The following is a 21668-nucleotide window of genomic DNA, read 5'->3' on the forward strand; positions in this document are numbered from 1 at the left end:
AAGGGGTGCTATTGGGCATAAGGTATCAGGGGTCAGGAGTGGACAGAAACCTTAAGTACTCACTACCAAATAGATCAGCCCACGTTGTTTCTTTTCTCAGTCTCTTCCTGAATCCAGCTGCTCTGTCTAGAATCTAGTATATTCCCCGGTGTGTTTCATGATCAGTAGGAGCCGCCCCTTCGAATGACCTTTCCTTGCTAGAAGATGGAACTGTGGCCAACTCCAGGACGCTTGTGGCCCAGGAGAGGTCTGCCGCAATGCCCAGTCTGTCCCTAGTGAGGTAACCAGCCTCTCCATTCCCCTCTCTCTTTCTGTAGCTTGCTCCCACCATAGACTAAACCAGGGCCCTGATCTGGGTTCCCTCAGGTGCAGACTCTGAGAAAAGCATTTGAGAGCAAGGAGGGTGAAGGCAAACCCAGTAGGGAAATGGGGAAGTGAGCAGGGCAGGAGAGAGGACAGCGGAGGCAGCCAGGAAAGAGTAAGTCCAGCCTGCAGGGGCGGGGCTCAGTCCTAGCAGAGGAGCACGTTCCTCCGCCCACGTGTACAGCTACCCGCACTGTCAGAATCAGGAACTCCGTGCTTTCTGATGTTGGTCTTACCTCTCCTGTTTCACGTCCTTGTTAAACACTGTGAGATACGCGCCATCTGCAAGAACACCCCCCTCCCCTCACCTCTTTTCTTCTTGGTTAACTTCTAACTTCTGGCTGCTCAGTCATCACCTCTCGGGCTGGGCCTCCTTTCGTTTCTTTTCCTTTCCTTTTTCTTTAACCAAGCTTTATGCCTAACAGGGGGCTTGCCCTCACAGCCCTGAGATCAAGAGTTACCCTGCTCTGCTCTGCCGACTGAGCCGGCCGGGCACCCCAGCAGCATCTCATTTAGAAAACCTTCTTTCATCCCCCTTTCTGGGATGGGGCCCTTTCTCTGTGCCCCGTCCCTGTCCTGTTAGAGATCTTATCATACCATACTGCTCGTATTTACTTGCATAATAAATATCTATTACATGCCTGGCCCTGTTTTAGGTACTTGGAGTTTATATTCCAACAGGAGAGCAAGATTTCAATTTGTGATTTTATTTTCTTATTTGCCTAGGTGTCTGCCCCACCTAATCACATCCATTTGGTTCCCCCTTTATGTCCCTGTCCTTCAGCAGCGCCTGTCACATAGGGGAGCTCAGAGGGTCGGGTGGCACTGTGTCGAATTGAAGAGCACAAGCCACCTTAGTTCAGGATGATTTGGTATTGCCATGGCCTTTTCCAACCTTTGCTGGGGGCTCTTTTCATACGATGATATGCCCACCCAGAGAGACATTGACCTTGACTGTTTGGGGGCACGAGTCTATTAACTAGCGAATTTAGAACCATGAACGTTACTTTGCCAATTATTTTTTTCTGTTTTCAGCCTGGGAGAACACCTCCCTGCTCAGCTGGAGGGAAGTCAGACAGCATCTGAGAAGAGGCTGGGTTCGTCATTTTGCAAACACGTAAGGTGCTGACCGAGGCAGTGTAGTGTAAGGATCAGAAGTAAGGGTTTGAGAGTCAAAGTGCCTGGGTTCGGATCCCAGCTTTGCCACTCATTTGCTGTTTGACTTTGGGCTCTAGGTCCTAAAGTGTAAATAGGGAAGACAATAATAATATATGCCTCATAGGATGGTGTGTGGATGAAATGAGATTAATACATGTAAGACTAACAAGGGCCTAGAACGTAGTACGTGCTCAGTGAACGCTATCGTTACTATGATTTATTTACATCCATCAGTGCTGGTTTATTCAGCAATTGGAGGCTGGGTCTAAGACTCTTGGTAGCACTCAAAGTCACATTCCAACATTCTTCCTACAATGGAAAAATATGGTGAAACTCTTCATTTAAGCAAATTCTAAGTTTTAGATCTATCACATAAAGGGCACGGCTCATGTAATTCATGGTCCAGAGACTGGCCATTAAAATAACCACCTAAGTCACAAGTTCTTTCCCTCCTTTCCTTTCTTTCTGTGATGAAACAAGTATTTGGTGAGTACCTTTTATGCATTTGGTACTAGGATTGCCAAGAGGAATGAAATGGACCCTGTCCTTTCACATATAAGAGTGAAAATTTCCTCTGCATTTCACATGTACAAGGACAAATTACAGAGCACTTTGCAAGAGCTCTAGAATTGGACGCATACGTGGCTTTGAGAGCCAGGGCACAGAGTGCCTACTCCCCTTTGGTGCTTTAAGAAAAGCTTCACACAGAGGAGGTGACATTTGAACAACCAAATCTAGACATAGCCATCATTTAACCACTGTGGACTGAACAGGCATTTGGCTGGAAACAGCCACAGAGCGACATTGTCCACTATTTGTCTCCGAGCCTGGGTAATGACACTATCGTTTGCACCGTGGATGGCGGCCTCACCAGGCCCTAGTCTTGGAGCGCCTGCCATGGAAACCTGTACGGTTGTACTGCCTCCAATGAGGCCCTCTGATCATATTTAATATGCTAATGGGAGTACAGAAGCCTAGAGCTGCCTCTCCAGTTATTTTTTAAAGTGACTCCATTAGCTTTAATCGTGAGCTAGGCGACCACTTCCTTGGATCCCTGTGGCTCTCAAGTGCAGAAAGGAACGAGTGCTAGAGAGCAGCCTGGGCGGGGTTAGCATATGATTTTGGCCCAAGTCCTTTCAATCCGAGCTTGCAATGCAGAAGGCCAGGAAGCGGGAAAACACGCCGGCTGGCCAGCCAGGCAGGACTGGGGAGGAGAACGGCTGTGGGCGCCGCTGCCGTGGGTTTGGGCCTCCGGGAGCAAGATTACCTCAGAGGGCCTCGAAAGATGTTGGAACCCAGGCTGGGGGCACCCGCCCTGGTACCGGCTCCCTCCTCTTCCTTCTCAAAGTCAGCAAGATCACGTGGTGCACTCTCAGTTTCCTCCCCACTGTGGGGAGCAGGGGAATCTGTGTCCCCCTGATGGGTTCCCCACCATGCAGCTAATGGAACAGCTGGAGGAATACCACCGCAGCGCAGCACCTGGGGCTGCGCCCTTCCCCTCGGGCCTTTTGGAGTCCCAAGAAGGAAAGTGTAGCGTGCCCCCTTCTCCTAGCCACACGCACATGGCTGCGGTGTTGCCTAAAAACCAGCCTTGGTGGACCTCCAGGATGAACCACAGAATGCTCTTCTGCCCTTACTTAGAAAAATTCACCGTGTGTTTTGTATCGAGGCAGATTATTTATGCCAACAGCAGCCTATTGGTCTGGCCCTGCCTGTCCAGGCCCAGGGCCCCTTGAAAGCAGTCCTGTGGCCACAACCCATTGCTTGAGCGTGTCCCTTGATCTCCGAGCTGATGGGAATGCGGCAGGGCCAGGCCAGACAGCTGGGGCTCCCAGCCCAACTCGGCCTCTCCCGGATCTGTTGACTCTAGGCCCCTCTTCCAGGCTGAAAGGCAAAGCCCCCAAGGCCCGCTGGAATTATTTCTTTGTGTGTGTGCATGTGTATTTCTTTCTTGATTTCTTTAAGCAAGAGTTCTCCCTGCAGAGAGCAGCGAGGACTCGGGATGTGGAGTGTGTGCACGCGTGCCTGCTCGCGCATGTGTTCGGGGGGCGTGCTCCAGAGACAGCTGGACTTGTATCGCTTTTCTTTCAGGCCTCTGCATCCCTCATAAAGAAGGTTTTTTCCTTGTTCTGGGGTCTCTTGAAACACCTGGGGTGAGGAAAACCCTCCGCATCAGCCAAGCAGAAGAAAGAGGTAATATGTTTGCTTGTCCTTAGGTATTTTGAGCAAGCAGAAGTCTACCATATAAATATCGATTGTGTAGTGATGGGATAGGAAATGTGCATACCTTAACGTTTATTTTATGGCTTTTCAATTTCTCAGAGTGATGTTTTTCTCAGAGATTCTGATTCCAAATCAGCTGTCCTCATCTTAGAAAGGGGTACAGATGACTTTGCCGTTTGAAGGATTGCAGCCTATTTCAAAGGAACTTGACATTTGGAAAAACTCTGTGGTCACTTGGGTGAGAACTAGAAATGAGGGAAGAGATACTTGGAGAAACCCTTCAAAGCCCATGACGCAACTTCATGTTCAGAAATCTTCCTGTAGCCCCCTTGGCCTGTTGCTATCTTGGAAGATCATTGGGTTTCCGTCTCTCTTTAGGAAAGGGAAACCGAATTCCTTGAAATGTTCAAGAATTCTCTTTAGTGATTTGGGGCTTCAGACTGGATCTGAGATCAAGATGCAGACAACCTTATAGTGGACATTTTTGTTCTTTAACCATTGACCAGAACGGGTCTTTGGGGCTGCCACTGGTCAGCTGTGCCACGGGGTACCATATTTAATTTCTGAATCTCAGTTCTTCATCTATAACACGGGAGTGATGGACACACCTTAAAAGTTTGCGTGAAGATTAGCTGGAGAAAGAGAAACATAGAGCAACCACTGGGCTGGGTAAACAGTAGTCCCTTGATAAGAAGTAGTGATTTTAGCTATTATGATGATTACTGGCGTAGTGTTCTTTCAGATCTTAGTGCTCTCTGAGGAAGAGAGTTCATTTCTTATGAATCTGCAATTATCCTAGAAGGAGTAGACCTCGTAGGGTTTTAGCCTCCGGAGGTCCCAGACCATGCATTTGGAAGGAAGAGATCTGAGCAAACACAATCTCGTTTCAACACTTGACCATGGTGAGCCCCCGCCTGTGCATGGCCCCTCCTCCCTCATTCAGCTAAGAGGAATTGCTTTTTGTTCAAGCTGGTTCTTTGCACTGCTGAACTCCTCAGTAGTCCTCAGTACAAGCTGGTCAGGTAGGCGCTATTATCCCATTAAGAGAAAACGGAGGTACAGAGGAATTTATGTTAATTAGTTAAATAATTCATTTTTATTTATTTATATAAGTAGGCTCCACACCCAGCGTAGGGCTTGAACGCACCACCCTGAGATGAAGACTCGCATGCTCTACTGACTTCAGCCAGCAGATAGCCCCAGTTTCTTTGACTTCTAAACCCCAGGCCCCACTGAGCCATCATTAGGCTCTTAGGAACAACACATGTTCTGGAGATGCTTTACCTCAAAAGGGTCCCCTGCTAGGCTGTTTGGGAAATGGTGGACACTCTGGCTTTTTTCTCAGAGATTCCTATTAGAGACGCATAGTAACGTGTTGAAAGCTCTAAGGAATCTTGCCGTCAAGAAATCTGTTTCACCCGACTTCTCCTCAACTTATTCGACTGTGGGGCCTTTTTTGCCTCGTGCCTAGAATCATATAGCACGGAGAACTACTCTTCCACAAACACACTGTGGAAAACCTAGAACCAGGCCAAGCTGCCTCTTGATGACCATCCTGTCAGATACAGATACCTTCAGATGCCTTCTGGTATTCAGTGGCGTTTCTCCTTCTTTTTAGTCTTTCATCTGATGAGAGCCGGCAAGAGTCACTGGGTCTGTCTCACAGACACATTTAAGACCCCAGCCACAAGGGTGCGAACAAGGAAAGGCTACAGTGTTCTTCTGGAAACGGAGTGCTGGAACGGGCCTCTCTAGCGCCATCCACCAGGGACTCCTCTACCCCACTCTGTGCCCCTTAGTCATCCTTAGGCCACCGACACCAGGCTATAGAACCCCTGGTGACCACCACAGAGAACACAGCAAGGCGAGCCTCAAGAGACATCTGTCCTCCATGCGCCCCACCTTGGGCGGTGGGAGTGTGTTGCCTGTTGAAGTACACTGGGCCCTGGATTTGGGTTCCTCAGGGCCAGAGCTGGAGGAGGAATTTCTCATAAAAGGCAGCATCTCTGAGAAAGGCTGAGTTTTCAGCATGGGAAACCGCCCAAGCCCCATCTTGAATGCCAGAGGCAGAATCAAGGCCCAGGTAGCTGAGCGGGGGCGTGGGAGTCCAATAAGACTGTAGTCTGGAATGAAATGAAGAACAAATAACAGCTTGGGGAGGCAGGGCTAGCACTTGGAGGGTGCTTGATGGCTGAGGTTTAGCTTGGCTCCAAGGGCCATCATTTGTTCATTCCATGTATTTTCACCTTGGGAAGTGAAAAGTGGGTAGCATGAAAAGAGCTGGACCTCAAACCGTTGGGCCCTTCAGTGGCCCCCCAGCCCCCACGCACAGTAAAAACCTTCCAGCAGAAGCCGTAGAAACCTTTTCTTTTTCAGATTAGAAGTGAGTGCCAATGATGAGTCACTGTTTCATGTTTGTGCTTTAAAACCATCCTCGACATATAAATATTGGTAGGGGCAGCCTCACCGGGCAAATTTCAAGCTGTTTTTTTTGCTAAGAGCCACCTTTTCAGTGTCCATATTGTTGAGGATGCGTCCTTGGGTCTTTGTGAACCCTGAAGAAGCTCTCCACCTCTTGAGCCACAGGACCCCTTTCAGGCCCTAGGGTATCATTTCTCCGGAGACTTCTTTGGCACACTAAGTGCTTTTCTAATGCTGACAGAGGGCTGGAAATGCAAGGAGCTTCGATTTTTCTCAATAATGGAAAATCCCCCGATCATTTTTATCAGCCTTGCAGCCGGCTGGAGATGTCCTCAAAGGTACATACGCTGCTTACAAACTTGTTTTCCTCTCTGGCTTTGAGTGGGTGATGGCAGTGTACTTTGGGCTCTGTGTGGGAGTATTAAGTGGCCCCTGGCCTCACCCAGATCTTGTTTTGGTGAGCATTAAAATAGTTCTTTTGGTTTGTTTGTTTTACCTGTTACCTGAAGGAGAAAAACAGTTGAAGAATAGCTTGCTTAATACTTATTTAGTAGTATAAAAATTTCAACAGCAAATTTTTCCCTAATAACGAAAGAATTCTGGAATAATTCTCAGTTTTTCTCCATTGTGATTTTAAAATCCTCTTTAAAAATGAATCTGTAAGTACTACCCATTTTCTGGTTTAATAAAAGGCTTTTGTATAATGAAATAGCAGGCATCTGTGCACCAAGTCATGGACTAATACTGGCTTTTAGCATTTTTTTTTTTAAGATTGTATTTATTTATTTATTTATATGAGAGAGAGAGAGAGAGCGCACAAGTGAGTGAGCCTGAGCAGGGGTAGGAGCAAAGAGGGAAGGAGAAGGAGAGAAAGAATCTGTCCAGCAGACCCTGCACCAAGCATGGAGCCCAGCGCAGGGCTCAGCTCCACAGCCCTGAGATTATGACGTGAGTTGAAATCAAGAGTCAGATGCTCAACCGGCTGAGCCACCCAGAGCCCCAGCAATTAATTTTTTTTTAAAGATTTTATCTATTTATTTGACAGACAGAGATCACAGGTAGGCAGAGAGGTAGGCAGAGAGAGAGGAGGAAGCAGGCTCCCTGCTGAGCAGAGAGCTCGATGCGGGGCTTGATCCTAGGACCCTGGGACCATGACCTGAGCCGAAGGCAGAGGCTTTAACCCACTGAGCCACCCAGGCGCCCCAATAAATAAAATCTTTAAAAAGAGAACAAAGGACGCTAGCTTAGGAAGCTCCATTAATGCATTTAGCATTTATCAAACACCTGCTATGTGAAAGGCACTGTGAAGGTGCCAGAGATTCAAGGAGTATTTAGAAAGAAAGATACCCTTGGAGCTTACAGTCTAACAGAAATATACTCAAGTTTGATCCCTTTTAGTTCCTAGTGAATTTTTTACATGAAATTTGCTTGTGTAAGGAACTCAGGGGTAGCTGAGAACCAAATGTTTTTGGAGAGATATTGCTTTATTTTATTTTATTTTTTTCTGGAAAAGAAAAGATTGAAATGTCTCACTTCTTTTTTTCTTTTTTAAAAGATTTTTATTTATTTATTTGACAGACAGAGATCACAAGTAGGCAAAGAGGCAGGCAGAGAGAGGGGGGAAGCAGGCTCCCCACTGAGCAGAGAACCTGATACGGGACTCGATCCCAGGACCCCGAGATCATGACCTGAGCCAAAGGCAGCAGCTTAACCCACTGAGCCACCCAGGCACCCCGAGAGTCTTCATTTTTTAATAACCTCCCCTGGTGAATCTGATGGTGCTCGTCAGGGAGCACTGATCTAGGTGCGTGGAGAAAGTCACCAGGAGGAGGTGAACGACTTTGAAGGGTAATGAAGGACCCCAGCGGGTGTGTTCTCAGAGGTGCTACAGATAACCTATAAGAAATTGCTGAGTACAGGGACGCCAGGGTGGCTCAGGAGCATCTGACTAGGTTTCACCTTGGGTGGTGGTGTCGGGGTCATGAGATGCGGCCCCAGTCTACTCGTCTGCTTGGTATTCTCTCTCCCTCTGCCTCTCCCCCTCCCTTCCTCTCTCTCTCTCCTCCAGCCCTGTTTCTAAATAAATGGATAGAATCTTAAAAAAAAAAAAAAAAAAAAAAAAAGACACTTCTGAGTACAGAGAGAAGGCAGGTGATAGGTAAATACTGCCCAGATTTCAAAAATGAGAAAAGAAGAGAGGCCAGAAACCACTGCTTTATAAGCCTGACATGACCTTTGGAAAAATTCTGTTCCAAACAGATGGAGTCAGAGCCTGCAGAGGAAAATGTGATGATCCTTAGGTGTCATCATGGGTTTGCTCCAATACTGTCACTATTAAAGACTTTCGAATGTGGCTACATGTTAGAATCATCTGGGGAGTTCTTAAAAATCTTGATGCCCAACCCCCCACCCAGTACCAGTTACATCAGAATCTCTGGGGCTGGGATCCAGGCCTCAGTCTCCCTTAATGCAGTGCTGGCTGAGCACTGGGAGTTTTAAAAGCTCCCCCGGCTATGGTAAGAGGCAACAAGGTTTGATAACCAATTTCTCTATACGACTTTAGGTAAGTTGCTTGACTTCCTTGTACTTTGTGTAAATTCCAGGCAATTTTAAAGGTCTCTCTCACCTTTCAACTTTTGTGATTCTGTTATTAAACGTCCTGCCCAACTGATTTCCTCCTTTTTTCCCTCCTCCCCTTCTTCACTTTCTTCTTCTGGGGGCTGGGATAGTCGAGGTGTTAATGGATGTAATTAATTTCATGAAAATATTTAGCAGAATTTCCCAGGATGTTATGACAGGTGGATTTACTACCTAGCTGCACAAATATGCTGAGAGTGTGAATGAAAGGGCCCTGTAGTGACCCTGGAGAATGGGTTGGAATGGAAGGCTCCAGTGGCTGTTGTGCCCTCGGAGCGGACCTTGTCAACATTTTTTACCCATTATGTAGGTAAGAAAGATATGATAGAGAGGCCTGTCAAATTTGGAGATAACTCAACATTTAGGAGGGTTAATTCATACCATACATAAAAGAATCAGGTCTAGCTCTGATCAAAATATCTGTTTATTAAGGTTATTATTGTTTGAATGGTATTTCCATAATTCAAATATTTCGCTCATTTTATTTTTTCTCTTTCTTTAGTTGAGTCATAGTTTTGAGGCTTTTAGTGTACTGCTAATGGAGAAACGACCCTACCAAAAGGACACTTTGGTAGCGTCCAATCAGTTGTTCTCTGACTTTGTTCCTATCATGAAATGCAAATAGATTAGATCAGGCTGATTTGGAGCAATACAAAATAAAGGAAACATCACTCCCAAAGCCACGAGGTAGAATACTAAAATCCAGTTGAGCAGTTTCAACCAGCGAGTGTGAGGATAGACCTGGGAGCGGAGGTTGTCTCAGAATCACATAGACAGCTTATTTAAAAAGGGCCCACTGGACTCTTGATCTCAGGTTGTGAGGTCAAGCCCTCTTCGGGCATAGAGTTTACTGGAAAAAAAAAAAAAAAAAGGAAGAAAATAATACAAACAAACAAAAAGGGCACTTGGCCCCCTTCCCCCATTGTGGCACCTTAGTCTGGGGGGTGGGGGGGAGGCCTGGAGCCTCCTTTATAAAAACAAGCTCTCCAGCTGATTCTGAGAAATAGTGTTGAGGAACTCACTTCGATTTGAATTTTGGCAGAGTTGTTCAAACATGTTGTTTTGTCATAGTCTGTCTCCAATCTGTGTTTTTAAAAGCCTAGATAGATTTAATTATTTTGTGCTTACAGCCCAAACGGTTAACTTCTATCAGGTCCTCCATATCCCATTCCCTGTTTCCATTAGAAAATCCTATGCTCTTACATTTCTGTTTTCCTTTCTGTTTTCAGTGCTTTATTTTATACAGCATTTATACAGACCTTGATCTAACCTTGACTTGGGGAAAAGATAGTTTACGTGTAGCAGAAAAAGCAATCTATAGCTGCTCGGCGGCTGCTGCTATGTTCTGGAAAATGAACCGCATTAGATTATGTCTGATCACTTTCCACATCACATGATGAACAGCAGTTGAGAAGAAGCATAAAATGAATCCTGCTCAGCAGCCCTTAGATACCTTGCTGTTAACGGGTGCTTTCCTCCCCCCCCCCCCCCCACCTCCCGCCTGTGTCTTCCTCATCAGGATCTATGCCTGAGGTGGATCAGCTAGGAGGGGCTCCTCGCAGTATAAAGGGAGGCACTTTTCACACTCTGTTTCGGAATGAGAAGTTCAATTCATGAGCACACATGATTTAGAAGACATGGGCTGTGGGACTTCGTCGTCAACGAAAGACAGGAAATCTGAAAAAGGTGAGTGCCAGTGGGAGGTGGGGGGTGCCCGTTTTCTGGAACGGCCAAGAGAGAGTGAGCCAGCTTCGCCCTCTCCCCTTTCCCGGGGAAGTCACTCGCTTCTCCAGCCGCCCCGTGCGCTTGTGCACAAGGCGCCGTCACTCCAGCTGAAGGCTGAATGTTGGCAGAACGCGGGAAACTACCTTTAGGAAGATGTGGCTTTGAATTTAGGATGTACCATAAAGTATTATCTAAGAAAGAGCTTATGTTTGATTTGATTTCAGCTGAGAACGTACAGTATAAAAATGTGAATTTCAAACCCAGTGGCAGGGAATAAGAAAGCCTCTGGAAATTTCTGTTTGTTCAATATGCTTATAAGTAGCTATATCCAAACCTCTGTGGTGTTTAGCAGCATCATTGACTTTTTATTAGATTTTGTAACTCAGTGATCGGATTATTTTTTACAGCTATTCAACACAGAACTTTATGAGATTTGCCCCCACATTTTTAGACTGTTGTAGGTAGAATTTGGGAAACTCAAGATCATCGGCTTCCGAAAAAGTGTGTTGTTTCTAAATTCCACAACCCCCATATCATTAGAGGCTTAAATATTTCCTTGTTTATTTCGTCCTGAAGTTCTTTCTCATACCTACTGAAATCGAGCTACAACTCACTTGAGTGTTTAAGAGACAGAGTCTCCACAAGCAGATAAAAGTAAAAATAAACTGGGCTGATTATGTGAATAATTCTCTCTTAAACCTCCTTCTTTTCGTATCTAGCTTATGGATAATGTTCCCATATTCTACTCCACATCTTGTTTTAGGAAGTGCACTCAGGCTTAAGATGGACAGTTAGGGTGCAGGGTATTCTATACTAATTAGCGTGTGATGTTTTCTCTTGGGAATCAAGTGCCATTCTGCCTCCCAGCTGACTGATGCTGGTAAGTTAGCAAAGCTCATCTCCCACTTTGGAGACACAGGAGAGATGCACTAACTCTTTCAAATCTGTAAATCTTTCCAAAGCTGCAACTGAGCTAATTCCATGGTAATAATTTATTATAAAAGAGAAAAGGGAGTAATATTCTTTTTATATCTAGGATTATCCAAGATTCTTGAAATTTAGCCAAATTTCTCAGGTTACCAAAAAAAAAAAAAAAAAAGCCACGCCCAACTTGTAAAAGTAAGGTTTCTCTTTTTGAAATACTTCTCAACTTTTAAAATGTTGCAGGTAAATGGAAAATATTGCCTTAGATTTGGGGATGGGTTTTTCTTTTAATTTACCAAGGTGAAATGCACGTAGCACAAAATTAATCATTGTAGAGGGAAGTTTTCAGTGACATTTTGTTCATTCACAAAGTTGTATAACCACCCCTTCTAGTCCAGTTCCAAACATTTCCATCACTCCAAACCAAAACCCCTTAGCTATTAGACAGTTTCTCCTGATTTCCCTCTCCTTTCCGCCCCTGGCCACGGCCACTGTTGTGTTCTATCTCTGTGAATTTGTCCATTCTGGATGGAATAGGTGAATAGGTAAATGAAATCATGTACAATGTAACCCCTGCCGCCTTTCACTTGACATGTTTTTGGGGTTCATGCATGTTGTAGCATCTCTCATACTTCATTCCTTTTCAAGGCTGAATAGTATTCCCTTGTGGGTATAGACCACATTTTATTTATCGATTCATTTGGTGATGGACATTTGAGTTGTTTTCACCTGTTCAACTACTGGGAATAGTGCGGCTATGAACATGGGCATATGTGTACTTGTTTAGAATTCCCGTATTCAATTCTTGAGGGATATACACCTAGGACTGAAAATGCCTGGTCATATGGCAATTCTTTGTTTAACTCTTTGAGGAAATGCCACCTCTTTTCCTGGATCACTTTCTTAAAAGAGCAGTTTTATGGAGCTATAATTCACAGGCCACGATTCACCGGTTTAAACCATAAAATTCATTGGTTTTTAGAATATTCACAGAGCTGTAAAACCATCACCACTAGCAATTTTAGAAGATTTTCACATCCCTCCCCCAAACCATTAGCAGTGACTCCCCTACCCATTACCTCCCCAGCCCTAGGCAATCACTAATCTACTGTCTGTCTCTACAGATATAAGCTTTTCTGGACATTTCATATCAATGTAATCAAGGCCACATGGAGTCTTTTCTGCCTGAATTCTTTCATTCAGCATAATGTTTTGAAAGTTCATGTTGTAACATGAATCAGAATTTCATTCCTTTTCATCTCTAAATAGTATTGTAGGAATATGCCACGTCGTATTCATCTATTCATCAATTGATGGACATTTGGGTTGTTTCTACTTTTTTACTATTGTGAACCATGCTATTATGAACATTCATGTACGCATTAGAGTGTATACACGTATTTTTGGTGCTCTTGGGTATATACCTAGGAGTATAATTGCTGTGTCATATGGTAGCTCAATGTTTAACATTTTGAGAAACTACAGTTTTCCCAAGTGCCTACACCATTCTTCATTTCCACCAGCAGTGTGTGATGGTCCCATTTTTTCCACATCCTTCGTAACACTTGTTATTGTCTGTCCTTTTGATTACACCCATCCTGTTGGGTAAGAAATCGTAGTTCATTTAGGGTTTTCATTTGCATTTCCCTAATGACTAATGATATTGAGCGTTTTGTCCTGTGTGTATTAGCCATTTGCAGATCTTTGGAAAAATGTCTATTCAGATCATCTGTCTATTTTTAGTTATTCATTTTTATATTATTTTGTTGTGAGAATTTCCTTTATATATTCCAGTTACAAGTTCTTGATCAAATATATGATTTGCAAATGTTTTCTTTCTTTTAGAGGGCTGTTTTCTCACTTTCTTGATGGTGTCCTTTGAAGCAGAAAGGTTTTTAATTTTGATGAAGTCCAATTTATTTTTTCTTGGTTGCTTATGCTTTTGGCATCATGCCAAAGAATCCATTGCCCAACCAAGATTATTTATGGCTGTGTTTTTTTTCTAAAACTTTTGTATTTTTAACTCTTACATTTAGGTTTTTGATTCATTTTGTGTTAGTTTTTGTATATGGTATGAGGAACAGAATTATTCTTTGCACCTGGACATCCAGTCATTGCAGTACCATTTGTTAAAAAGACTATTCTTTCTCTATTGAATGGTCTTGGCACTCTTGTCAAAAATCAGTTGACTTGGGACGCCTGGGTGTCTCAGTGGGTTAAGCCTCTGCCTTCGGCTTAGGTCATGATCTCAGGGTCCTGGGATGGAGCCCATGCATCGGGCTCTCTGCTAAGCAGGGAGCCTGCTTGTCCTTCTCTCTCTGCCTGCCTCTCTGCCTACTTGTGATCTCTCTCTCTCTCTGTCAAATAAATAAATACAATCTTTTAAAAAAAATTTTAAAAATCAATTGACTATAGATATGAGGGTTTATTTCTGGACTCTGAATATTATTTCATTGATCTATAGGTCTATCCTTATGCCACACTGTCTTGATTACTGTATTTTATAGAAGGTTTTGAAATTGGGAGTCTGAGTCCTTCAACTTTGTTTTCTCTTTTGCGAGATTGTTTTGGCTTCTTGATTCCCTTGTATTTCCATATGAATTTTAGGATCAGTTTCTCAGTTTCTCAGAAGAAGCCATCTGGAATGTTGACGAGGATTGCACTGAATCTGTAGATCCATTCGGGGAGTATTGCCAGTTTAACCGTTAAATTATCTGATCCATGAATATGGAATGTCTTCCCAGTTGTTTAGGTCTTTAATTTCTTTCAACAGGGTTTTGTAGCATTCAGAATTTAAGTTATACCCTTCTTTTGTTAAATTTACTCTAAGTATTTTCATTGTTTTTAATACTGTTAAAAATGGAATTATTTTCTTAATTTCATTTTTGGATTGCTCATTGCAAGTGTATAGAAAACAATTGATAGCTGTATATTGATCTTGTATCCCAATATTTTGGTTGATTCTTTAGGATCTTCTGTTTACAAACTATGTCACCTGCTAATATAGTTTTACTTCTTCCTTTCTATTCTATACTTTTTATTTCATTTTCTTGCATAATTATCCTGATAGACCTCTCTTTGTGTTAAATAGAGAAATTCATGAATACACATCCTTGTCTTGTTCCTGATCATAGGGAGAAGACATTCAATCTTTCACCTTTAGTGTGATATAAGCTGTGGTTTTTTTTCCAAGATGCCCTTTATCAGGTTGAGGAAATTAATTCCTATTCCTAGTTTATCAGTTTTTTGTTTTTTTTTTAATTAAGAAGTGGTCGGGCACCTGGGTGGCTTGGTGGGTCAAAGCCTCTGTCTTCAGCTCAGGTCATGATCCCAGGGTCCTGGGATTGAGCCCCAAGTTGGGCTCCCCACTCATTAGGGAATCTGTTTCTCCCTCTCCCTCTGCCCTTCCCCCCAACTTGCGTGTTCTCTCTCTCTCAAATAAATTATATCTTAAAAAAAAAAAGAAGTGGTGTTTAATTTTGTCAAATGCTTTCTCTGCATGTATTAAAATGATCATGTAGTTTTTGCCCTTTATTCTATGATAAGTTAATTGAATTTTAGATGTTCAATCGACTTGGCATTCCTGGGATAAATTCCTCTTGGTCGTGGTGTATAATATTTTTTATATGTTGCTGGATTCAGTTTGTTAGAGCTTTGTTTTGGATTTTTGCATCTGTATTCATAAGAGATACTGGTCCATAGTTTTCATGTGATGAGTTTGTGTGGGTTTGCTATCAGGGTAATACTAGGTTCATAGAATGAGTTGCAAAGTCTTTTCTTTCACATTTTAGAAGTTTGTGAAGAATTGGTATTCTTTAAATGTTTGGTAGAATTCATCAGTGAAACTGAGCACGGGCCTATCTTTGTGGGTAGTTTTTTGATTACTTATTCTACTTTTGTTATAGGTCTATTCAGAGTTTCTGTTTCTTCTTGATTCATTTTTAGTAGTTTGTGTGCTTCTAGGAATTTGCCTATTTCATCTAAGCTATTTAATGTATTAGCATATTCTTGTTAGAATATTCCCTTATAGTTCTATTTATTCTTCCACCATCTCTTGTGAATATGTCAATGTTTATTATGATTTCAATAAACCTGCTGAAAACTGAAGCAATGTTATTTACATGTAAGTAAATAAAGTTTTTCTCATTTAGAAATATTGTAAAATACAGTTTTTTTAATGAAAGTTTTTCTCATTTAGAAATATTATAAAATATAGAAAAGCAGTTGGAATAATATTCATCATTTCTACTACCCAGTATGTCTACCCAGACAATAACTGTTAACATTTTGGTAATTTCTTTCTTTTTCTTTCTTTCTTTTTTTTTTTTTTATAGTATAGATTTCTGATCATCCTAAATATTAATTTCTTGTAGCCTCACTTTTGGCACTAAGACATTATTATATAAACATTTATCAAGGTGTTATAAATGCTTTGTAAATAACATTTTAACCATTACTAAACATTTTACTTAATGGATAGACCGTCATAGTCTTAATTATTCCTCTAATATTGAACATTTTTTTCTTTTTAACTGATATAGACAATACCTGGGAGAATTTCTTTGTATAGCTTTTTCCTTACTTTGGATTATTCCCACATTCAGATGATTAGACGTGAACTTACTGTGTCAGGGGTTACAAATGTTTTGAAAGCTTTTGATAGAAAAATAATAGTATTTCCTGATTACTAACTACATGCTAGGGAGTGTTCAAAAGATCCTGTATACTTTTTATTTAATCCTTGCAATAAACCTAAGTAAAATATTATTTCTTTTTTGTTTAATTGAAAACATGCTCAGCGAGGTAAGTATTTGTCAAAGTCATATTAGTAATCACTGCCAGAGTTGGGCTTTGAACCCAGAAAGTTCTAAGTACAGTGTTGTGTTTTTGTGGTTTCTTTGTTTTCTTTTGTTGTTGTTGTTATTTTTTGTTTGTTTTTTTGCTGTCAACCATTACACCCTTTTACGGTGCCTCCCAATGTTGCTGCTCTTGGAAACTTTAATTAAATTTACTCATATAAAGTAGCTTTTATTTGCATAGTGCTTTTATACTTCTACAGGCCCTTTCATATACTTTGGTCTTCACAAACTGTGACGGATTGTTCTCAATGTGTAACCAAGGAAATGGAGGCTTTGAGAGGCAAAGTGATTTGCTTAAGAATGCATAGCTAGTAAGGGGCACAGCTGGGCTTAGGGCTTACTTCCTGTTTCTCTTGGTCTGACTGGTGTGAACAGCTTTTGCCCCCACTTTGGTCATTCAGAACCAATACAAAACTCTACCTCTAGAGTATCATGGCATTTTTAAAAAACATATTTATTTGAGAGAGAGACAGAGTGCGCATGCACGCACATGTGAGCAAATGGGGGAGGGGCAGAAGGAGAGGGAGAGAGAGTCCTTAAATAGACATTCCACTGAGTGTGGAGCAGGGCTTGATCCCACAACCCTGAGATCCTGACCTGAGTGGAAATCAAGAGTTGGATGCTTTACTGACTGAGCCACCCGGGTTCCCCTGTCATGGCATTTTTGAGAAAAAGTGCCTACATACAAAACTGAGGCTATCCCCTTCTTGTGGGGCTATCTATTTTCAGGTAGAGAAGTAGCATCCATGCTACATTATTATTGTTATTTTGCTTCTTTTGTGATATGCAACAGGGAAGAGAAAAATCATAGCTATCATTTATATTGCGTGCCTATTACATTCATTATTTCCATTTCTCTACAAAACTCTTGGAGGAAGCTCTGGGGCACTTGGGTGGGCTCAGTTGGTTAAACGTTCGACTCTTGGTATCAGCTCAGGTCATGATCTCGGGGTCCTGTGATGGAGCCCTATGTTGTTGGGCTCCACACTCCGGGGGTGTCTGCTCATCCTTCTCCCTGCCCCCACTTGCACTCTCTCACTCTCAAATAAAGAAATAAAATATTAAACAAACAAATAACAACTCTTGGAGGAAGCTTTGATTAGTCTCCTTTTCTAGATGAGGAAACTGAGTCTTAGATTAAAGAACTGCCCGAAGTCATGTACTAGTTGACCTGCATTAGAACTGGCTCTGACAGATTTCGAAGCCCATACTTTTCTTAATATGCTGCCCTGACTTGTAAAATTGGAATTTATCCAGAAATAGAAATTAAACATTGCAATTTCATTCTCCTGAACTTCACTTTATACTTAAGATTTTATATTTATGTATTTTGAACTAATAATCTATTGCACTTTTTTTTCCCCATGGAGCACTGTGAGAACACGATGATTTATCCCCTTTTATTTCTTCCCTTGAGACCATTTAGAAATGCATTTATTTATTTTCCCTAAGTGCTGAGAAGCCTACAAAGGCTTTTGGCTTTGATGCTCTAAGCTATGAAAAATGGAAATTTTCTCTAATGGAGATTGTTCTTTTAAAAAATATTTGTTCTTTTAAAAATATTTATTTTCACTTGTTAGTAAACCAAGTATTTCTTTAATTCCTGGAATAACATCTAGTTCATTTATTTGTTTAAAAATCTAATGTTCAAGCCATTCACAGTTACCTGAGAGATCTACCCTCAGCCCCTGATCCCCTACGTTCTCAGTCCCAAAGTTAAGTCCTTTACAGTGCTATATATTAAACTTGGGACCTTCATGGAAAAACAATGAATGACCTTGTTTCCTTTATCTTTGTTGTTCTCCAAAAATTTTTCTGAAATTTTAAAGGGGCCCTTGCCATTCTTATTATTGTTGGAGGATTTTCCTTTATAACTGCCATCAAGCAGTCTTTCCTGGCATTCTGGGGTATAGCAGAAATCCCTGTGAGTTGGGTTCTCCCTTGTTTTCCTCAGTGAAATGGGACATTAGATAAGATGCTCTTTAAAATTCTTGCCACACAAAAGTCCATCAGAATGCTCTATAGCTGCAAGTGCATGTGGAGAGATGGGGGGGCATTGATTTCCCGCTTCTACTTCTCTTGCTTGCTCCCTTAGCTGTCACCCCATTAACCTACTTTTTTTCTTTCTTTCTTTCTTTCTTTCTTTCTTTCTTTCTTTCTTTCTTTCTTTCTTTCTTTCTTTTGAGAGAGAAAGAAAGCACTGCTAGTGGGGTACGGAATGGGAGAAGGAGCAGAGGGAGAGGGAGAGAGAAAATCTTAAATAGCTCCCTGCCCAGTGCGGAGCCTGATGTAGGCTTAATGCAGGGCTGGATCTCACCACACTGAGATCATGACTTGAGCCAAAGTCAAGAGTCAGTCCCTTAACTGACTGAGCCACCCAGGCGCCCCACCTTATCAACATTCTAACACGCTCAAGTGTCTTTCCTCTTTTTTCCTTTCCTTTTGATTTGGAGATACTTTTTTCCTCCTGCCATTCTGTTTTGCTTTACCCCCAACTTCTTATTTTTAAAAACTGCAAACCTCCAGAGAGAAGATGAAAGGCGAATACAGACAGCACCCACATCTCTTCACTGAGATTCACTACTCTGTCAACATTTTACCATTTTCTGTCTCCCTCTCTCCTTCTGTCTCCCTCTTCATTTGAAAGTAAGTTGTAGACAGTAGGATATTAACCTCCATATACTTCAGCATGAGTGTCCTAAAAACAGGGATATTCTTTTATATAACTGTATCACTCTGAAAAAAATATAGTGTTGGTGGATTAATATTGTGTAACATAGAGTTCATATTCAGAATTGTCCTGTTGTCTAACATGGCCCTTTGTGACTGGTTTTTCCTTCCCTCTGGAAGAAAAGCCTTCCCTTGCCCTCTTCTTCCTTCCAGTCACTCTCCTCCCTCTCAGAGCTTATTCCCGGAAGGGATGTTCACACTGGTGTCTCCTGTTTTCTCTGTTGTATCCCATGGAAAGTGATTTTTGACAAGTTCTTGAATGACCCTGAAGTCCAGTGGACCATTTTTCAGTTCTTATTTTTCGTGACTTCCTGGTAGTACTTGGCACTCCGCAAACACCCCTCTTAAAATATTCCTGGCCCTTGGTACATTCTCCTGGGTTTCCTTGTGTCTCTGAACTGTTCATAAGGACTCCACTTTCTCCCAAGTTCTACATATTAGGATTCCTCTGGGTTGCTCTTGGTCCTTTTATTTTGTCACTCTAATGTTCTCCTTGGGTGACTTTACTTTCATGGCTTCAATGATCATCTGTATATCAAAACTGTGAAATCTTTATTTTTGGCCCATGTCGTATATTATATCCCTGGTTTGTTGGCATCATTTGAGAATCATTTTCTTTTCTTTTTTAAATTCCACTACAATTAACGCACAGTGTTATATTAGTTTCAGGTGTACAATATTTGGTGATTCAATAATTCTATATACTAGTCAGTGCTCATCATGGTAAGAGTACTCTTAGGGAATCATTATATTTTATTTTATTTTTAAAAGATTTTCTTTATTTTAGAGAGAGAGTGAGAGGGGAAGGGGGAGAGCGGAGGAATAGGAACAAGCAGACCCCGTGCTGAGCACAGAGCCGATGCGGGGCTTGATCCCACAACCCTGAGATCACGACCTGAGCCGAAATCAAGAGTTTGGTTGTTAACTGACTATCCAGTCAGGCGCCCCAGGAATCATTTTATTTTATTTTTTTTTAAAGATTTTATTTATTTATTTGACAGAGAGAAATCACAAGTAGACGGAGAGGCAGGCAGAGAGAGAGAGGGAAACAGGCTCCCTGCTGAGCAGAGAGCCCGATGCGGGACTCGATCCCAGGACCCTGAGATCATGACTTGAGCCGAAGGCAGCGGCTTAACCCACTGAGCCACCCAGGCGCCCCAGGAATCATTTTAAATGAGTACTATTCTTTTTTCTTTTTTTAATAAATTTTTAATTTAAGCACTTTCTATAACCAACATGGAGCTCGAACTTGTGACCCCGAGATCAGCTGTCCCATGCTCCTCTGCCTTAGCCAGCCAGGCGCCCCAAGAGTACTTTTCTTTGTAAAACGAGCCCACTTTCCTCATCTGAAATTATGATCCCTCTCAATAATAATTTTTGGTTAGTCGTTCACTTTTTGATACAACAATGTACTGGCCTTGAGGTTTCTATAGGACCTGTACTACAAACACATTTCTTGCCTATATGAAACAGGCACACCAAAAATTGAAATGTCCTTTTTATTCTTTATACCCATTAAATGCATCTTCATATTTTTCTTTATTTGCTGTGTGACTAATCCATTTCTGCTTTAGAAACCTTCAGTATTATGAGAGTCTGCCATGGACTGTTTAGGTATCCATTCTAGAATCATGAGCTTTTAGGGGGTAGAAAGTATTACTGAAAGGCTATGAAGTCCCACCTCCCCATTTAAATGCTCTTTGCCAGCTTCCAGCCTGGACTAGACAATTCACAAAGAAGCCAGCTTTTAGTTGGATCCTGTTAATTGTTAGAAAAATCTTGTTACAAAGAGACATATTTCAACTGAGTGTAAGAAAGGCCATTACCTCGGCCCCAGTTGCCAGTTAGTTCCCGTAATCAGAACACTTTTCTTATATGATTGTGGCTTTATGTGGCATTATCTTTTTTAGCAGCTGCAAAAGACAAAATTTAATGCTGACTGTCTTTGACCTCGGGTGAATGAATGATTAGTAATTAATAACAAGGGAGACATAAAACAGAATTGCTGTCAAGACATTTAATTTTTTAAATTCTGAGTGGGGTTTGAAGGTCATTATTGAATTGTTGAATAGACCATATTTCCTATGAGAAAGTATTTTAATAATTTAAAATGCTAGTAGTACTTTTACATAGCCAAATTTCTTACATACTCAAAAATGTAATAGTTTTTTTTGCATTTATTTATTTATTTATTTATAATTTCTTTTCAGCATAACAGAATTCATTGTTTATGTACCACACCCAGTGCTCCATGCAATACTTGCCCTCCCTAATACCCACCACCTGGTTCCCCCAACCTCCCACCCCCACCCCTTCAAAACCCTCAGGTTGTTTTTCAGAGTCCATAGTCTCTCATGGTTCACCTCCCCTTCCAATTTCCCTCAACTCCCTTCTCCTCTCCATCTCCCTGTGTCCTCCATGTTATTTGTTATGCTCCACAAATAAGTGAAACCATATGATAATTGACTCTCTCTGCTTGACTTATTTCACTCAGCATAATCTCTTCCAGTCCCGTCCATGTTGCTACAAAAGTTGGGTATTCGTCCTTTCTGATGGAGGCATAATACTCCATGGTGTATATGGACCACATCTTCCTTATCCATTCGTCCGTTGAAAGGCACCTTGGTT

The 21668-nt window shown here is 41.9% G+C and overlaps 1 protein-coding gene across 1 annotated transcript in view; it reads left to right on the forward strand.

The window, feature by feature from the left end:
* Positions 1 to 21668, forward strand: part of PPEF1 (protein phosphatase with EF-hand domain 1) — a 112152-nt gene that overhangs the window by 5264 nt on the left and 85220 nt on the right. Inside the window, exons 3-5 of the mRNA XM_059158383.1 lie at positions 1399 to 1480; positions 3613 to 3714; positions 10322 to 10488. Coding sequence (XP_059014366.1) covers positions 10416 to 10488 — 73 coding nt within the window. The 5' untranslated portion in view covers positions 1399 to 1480; positions 3613 to 3714; positions 10322 to 10415. The remainder of the gene's footprint in view (positions 1 to 1398; positions 1481 to 3612; positions 3715 to 10321; positions 10489 to 21668) is intronic.

This window comes from Mustela lutreola, chromosome X, assembly GCF_030435805.1.
Source record: "Mustela lutreola isolate mMusLut2 chromosome X, mMusLut2.pri, whole genome shotgun sequence".
NCBI classification, from domain to species: domain Eukaryota; kingdom Metazoa; phylum Chordata; class Mammalia; order Carnivora; family Mustelidae; genus Mustela; species Mustela lutreola.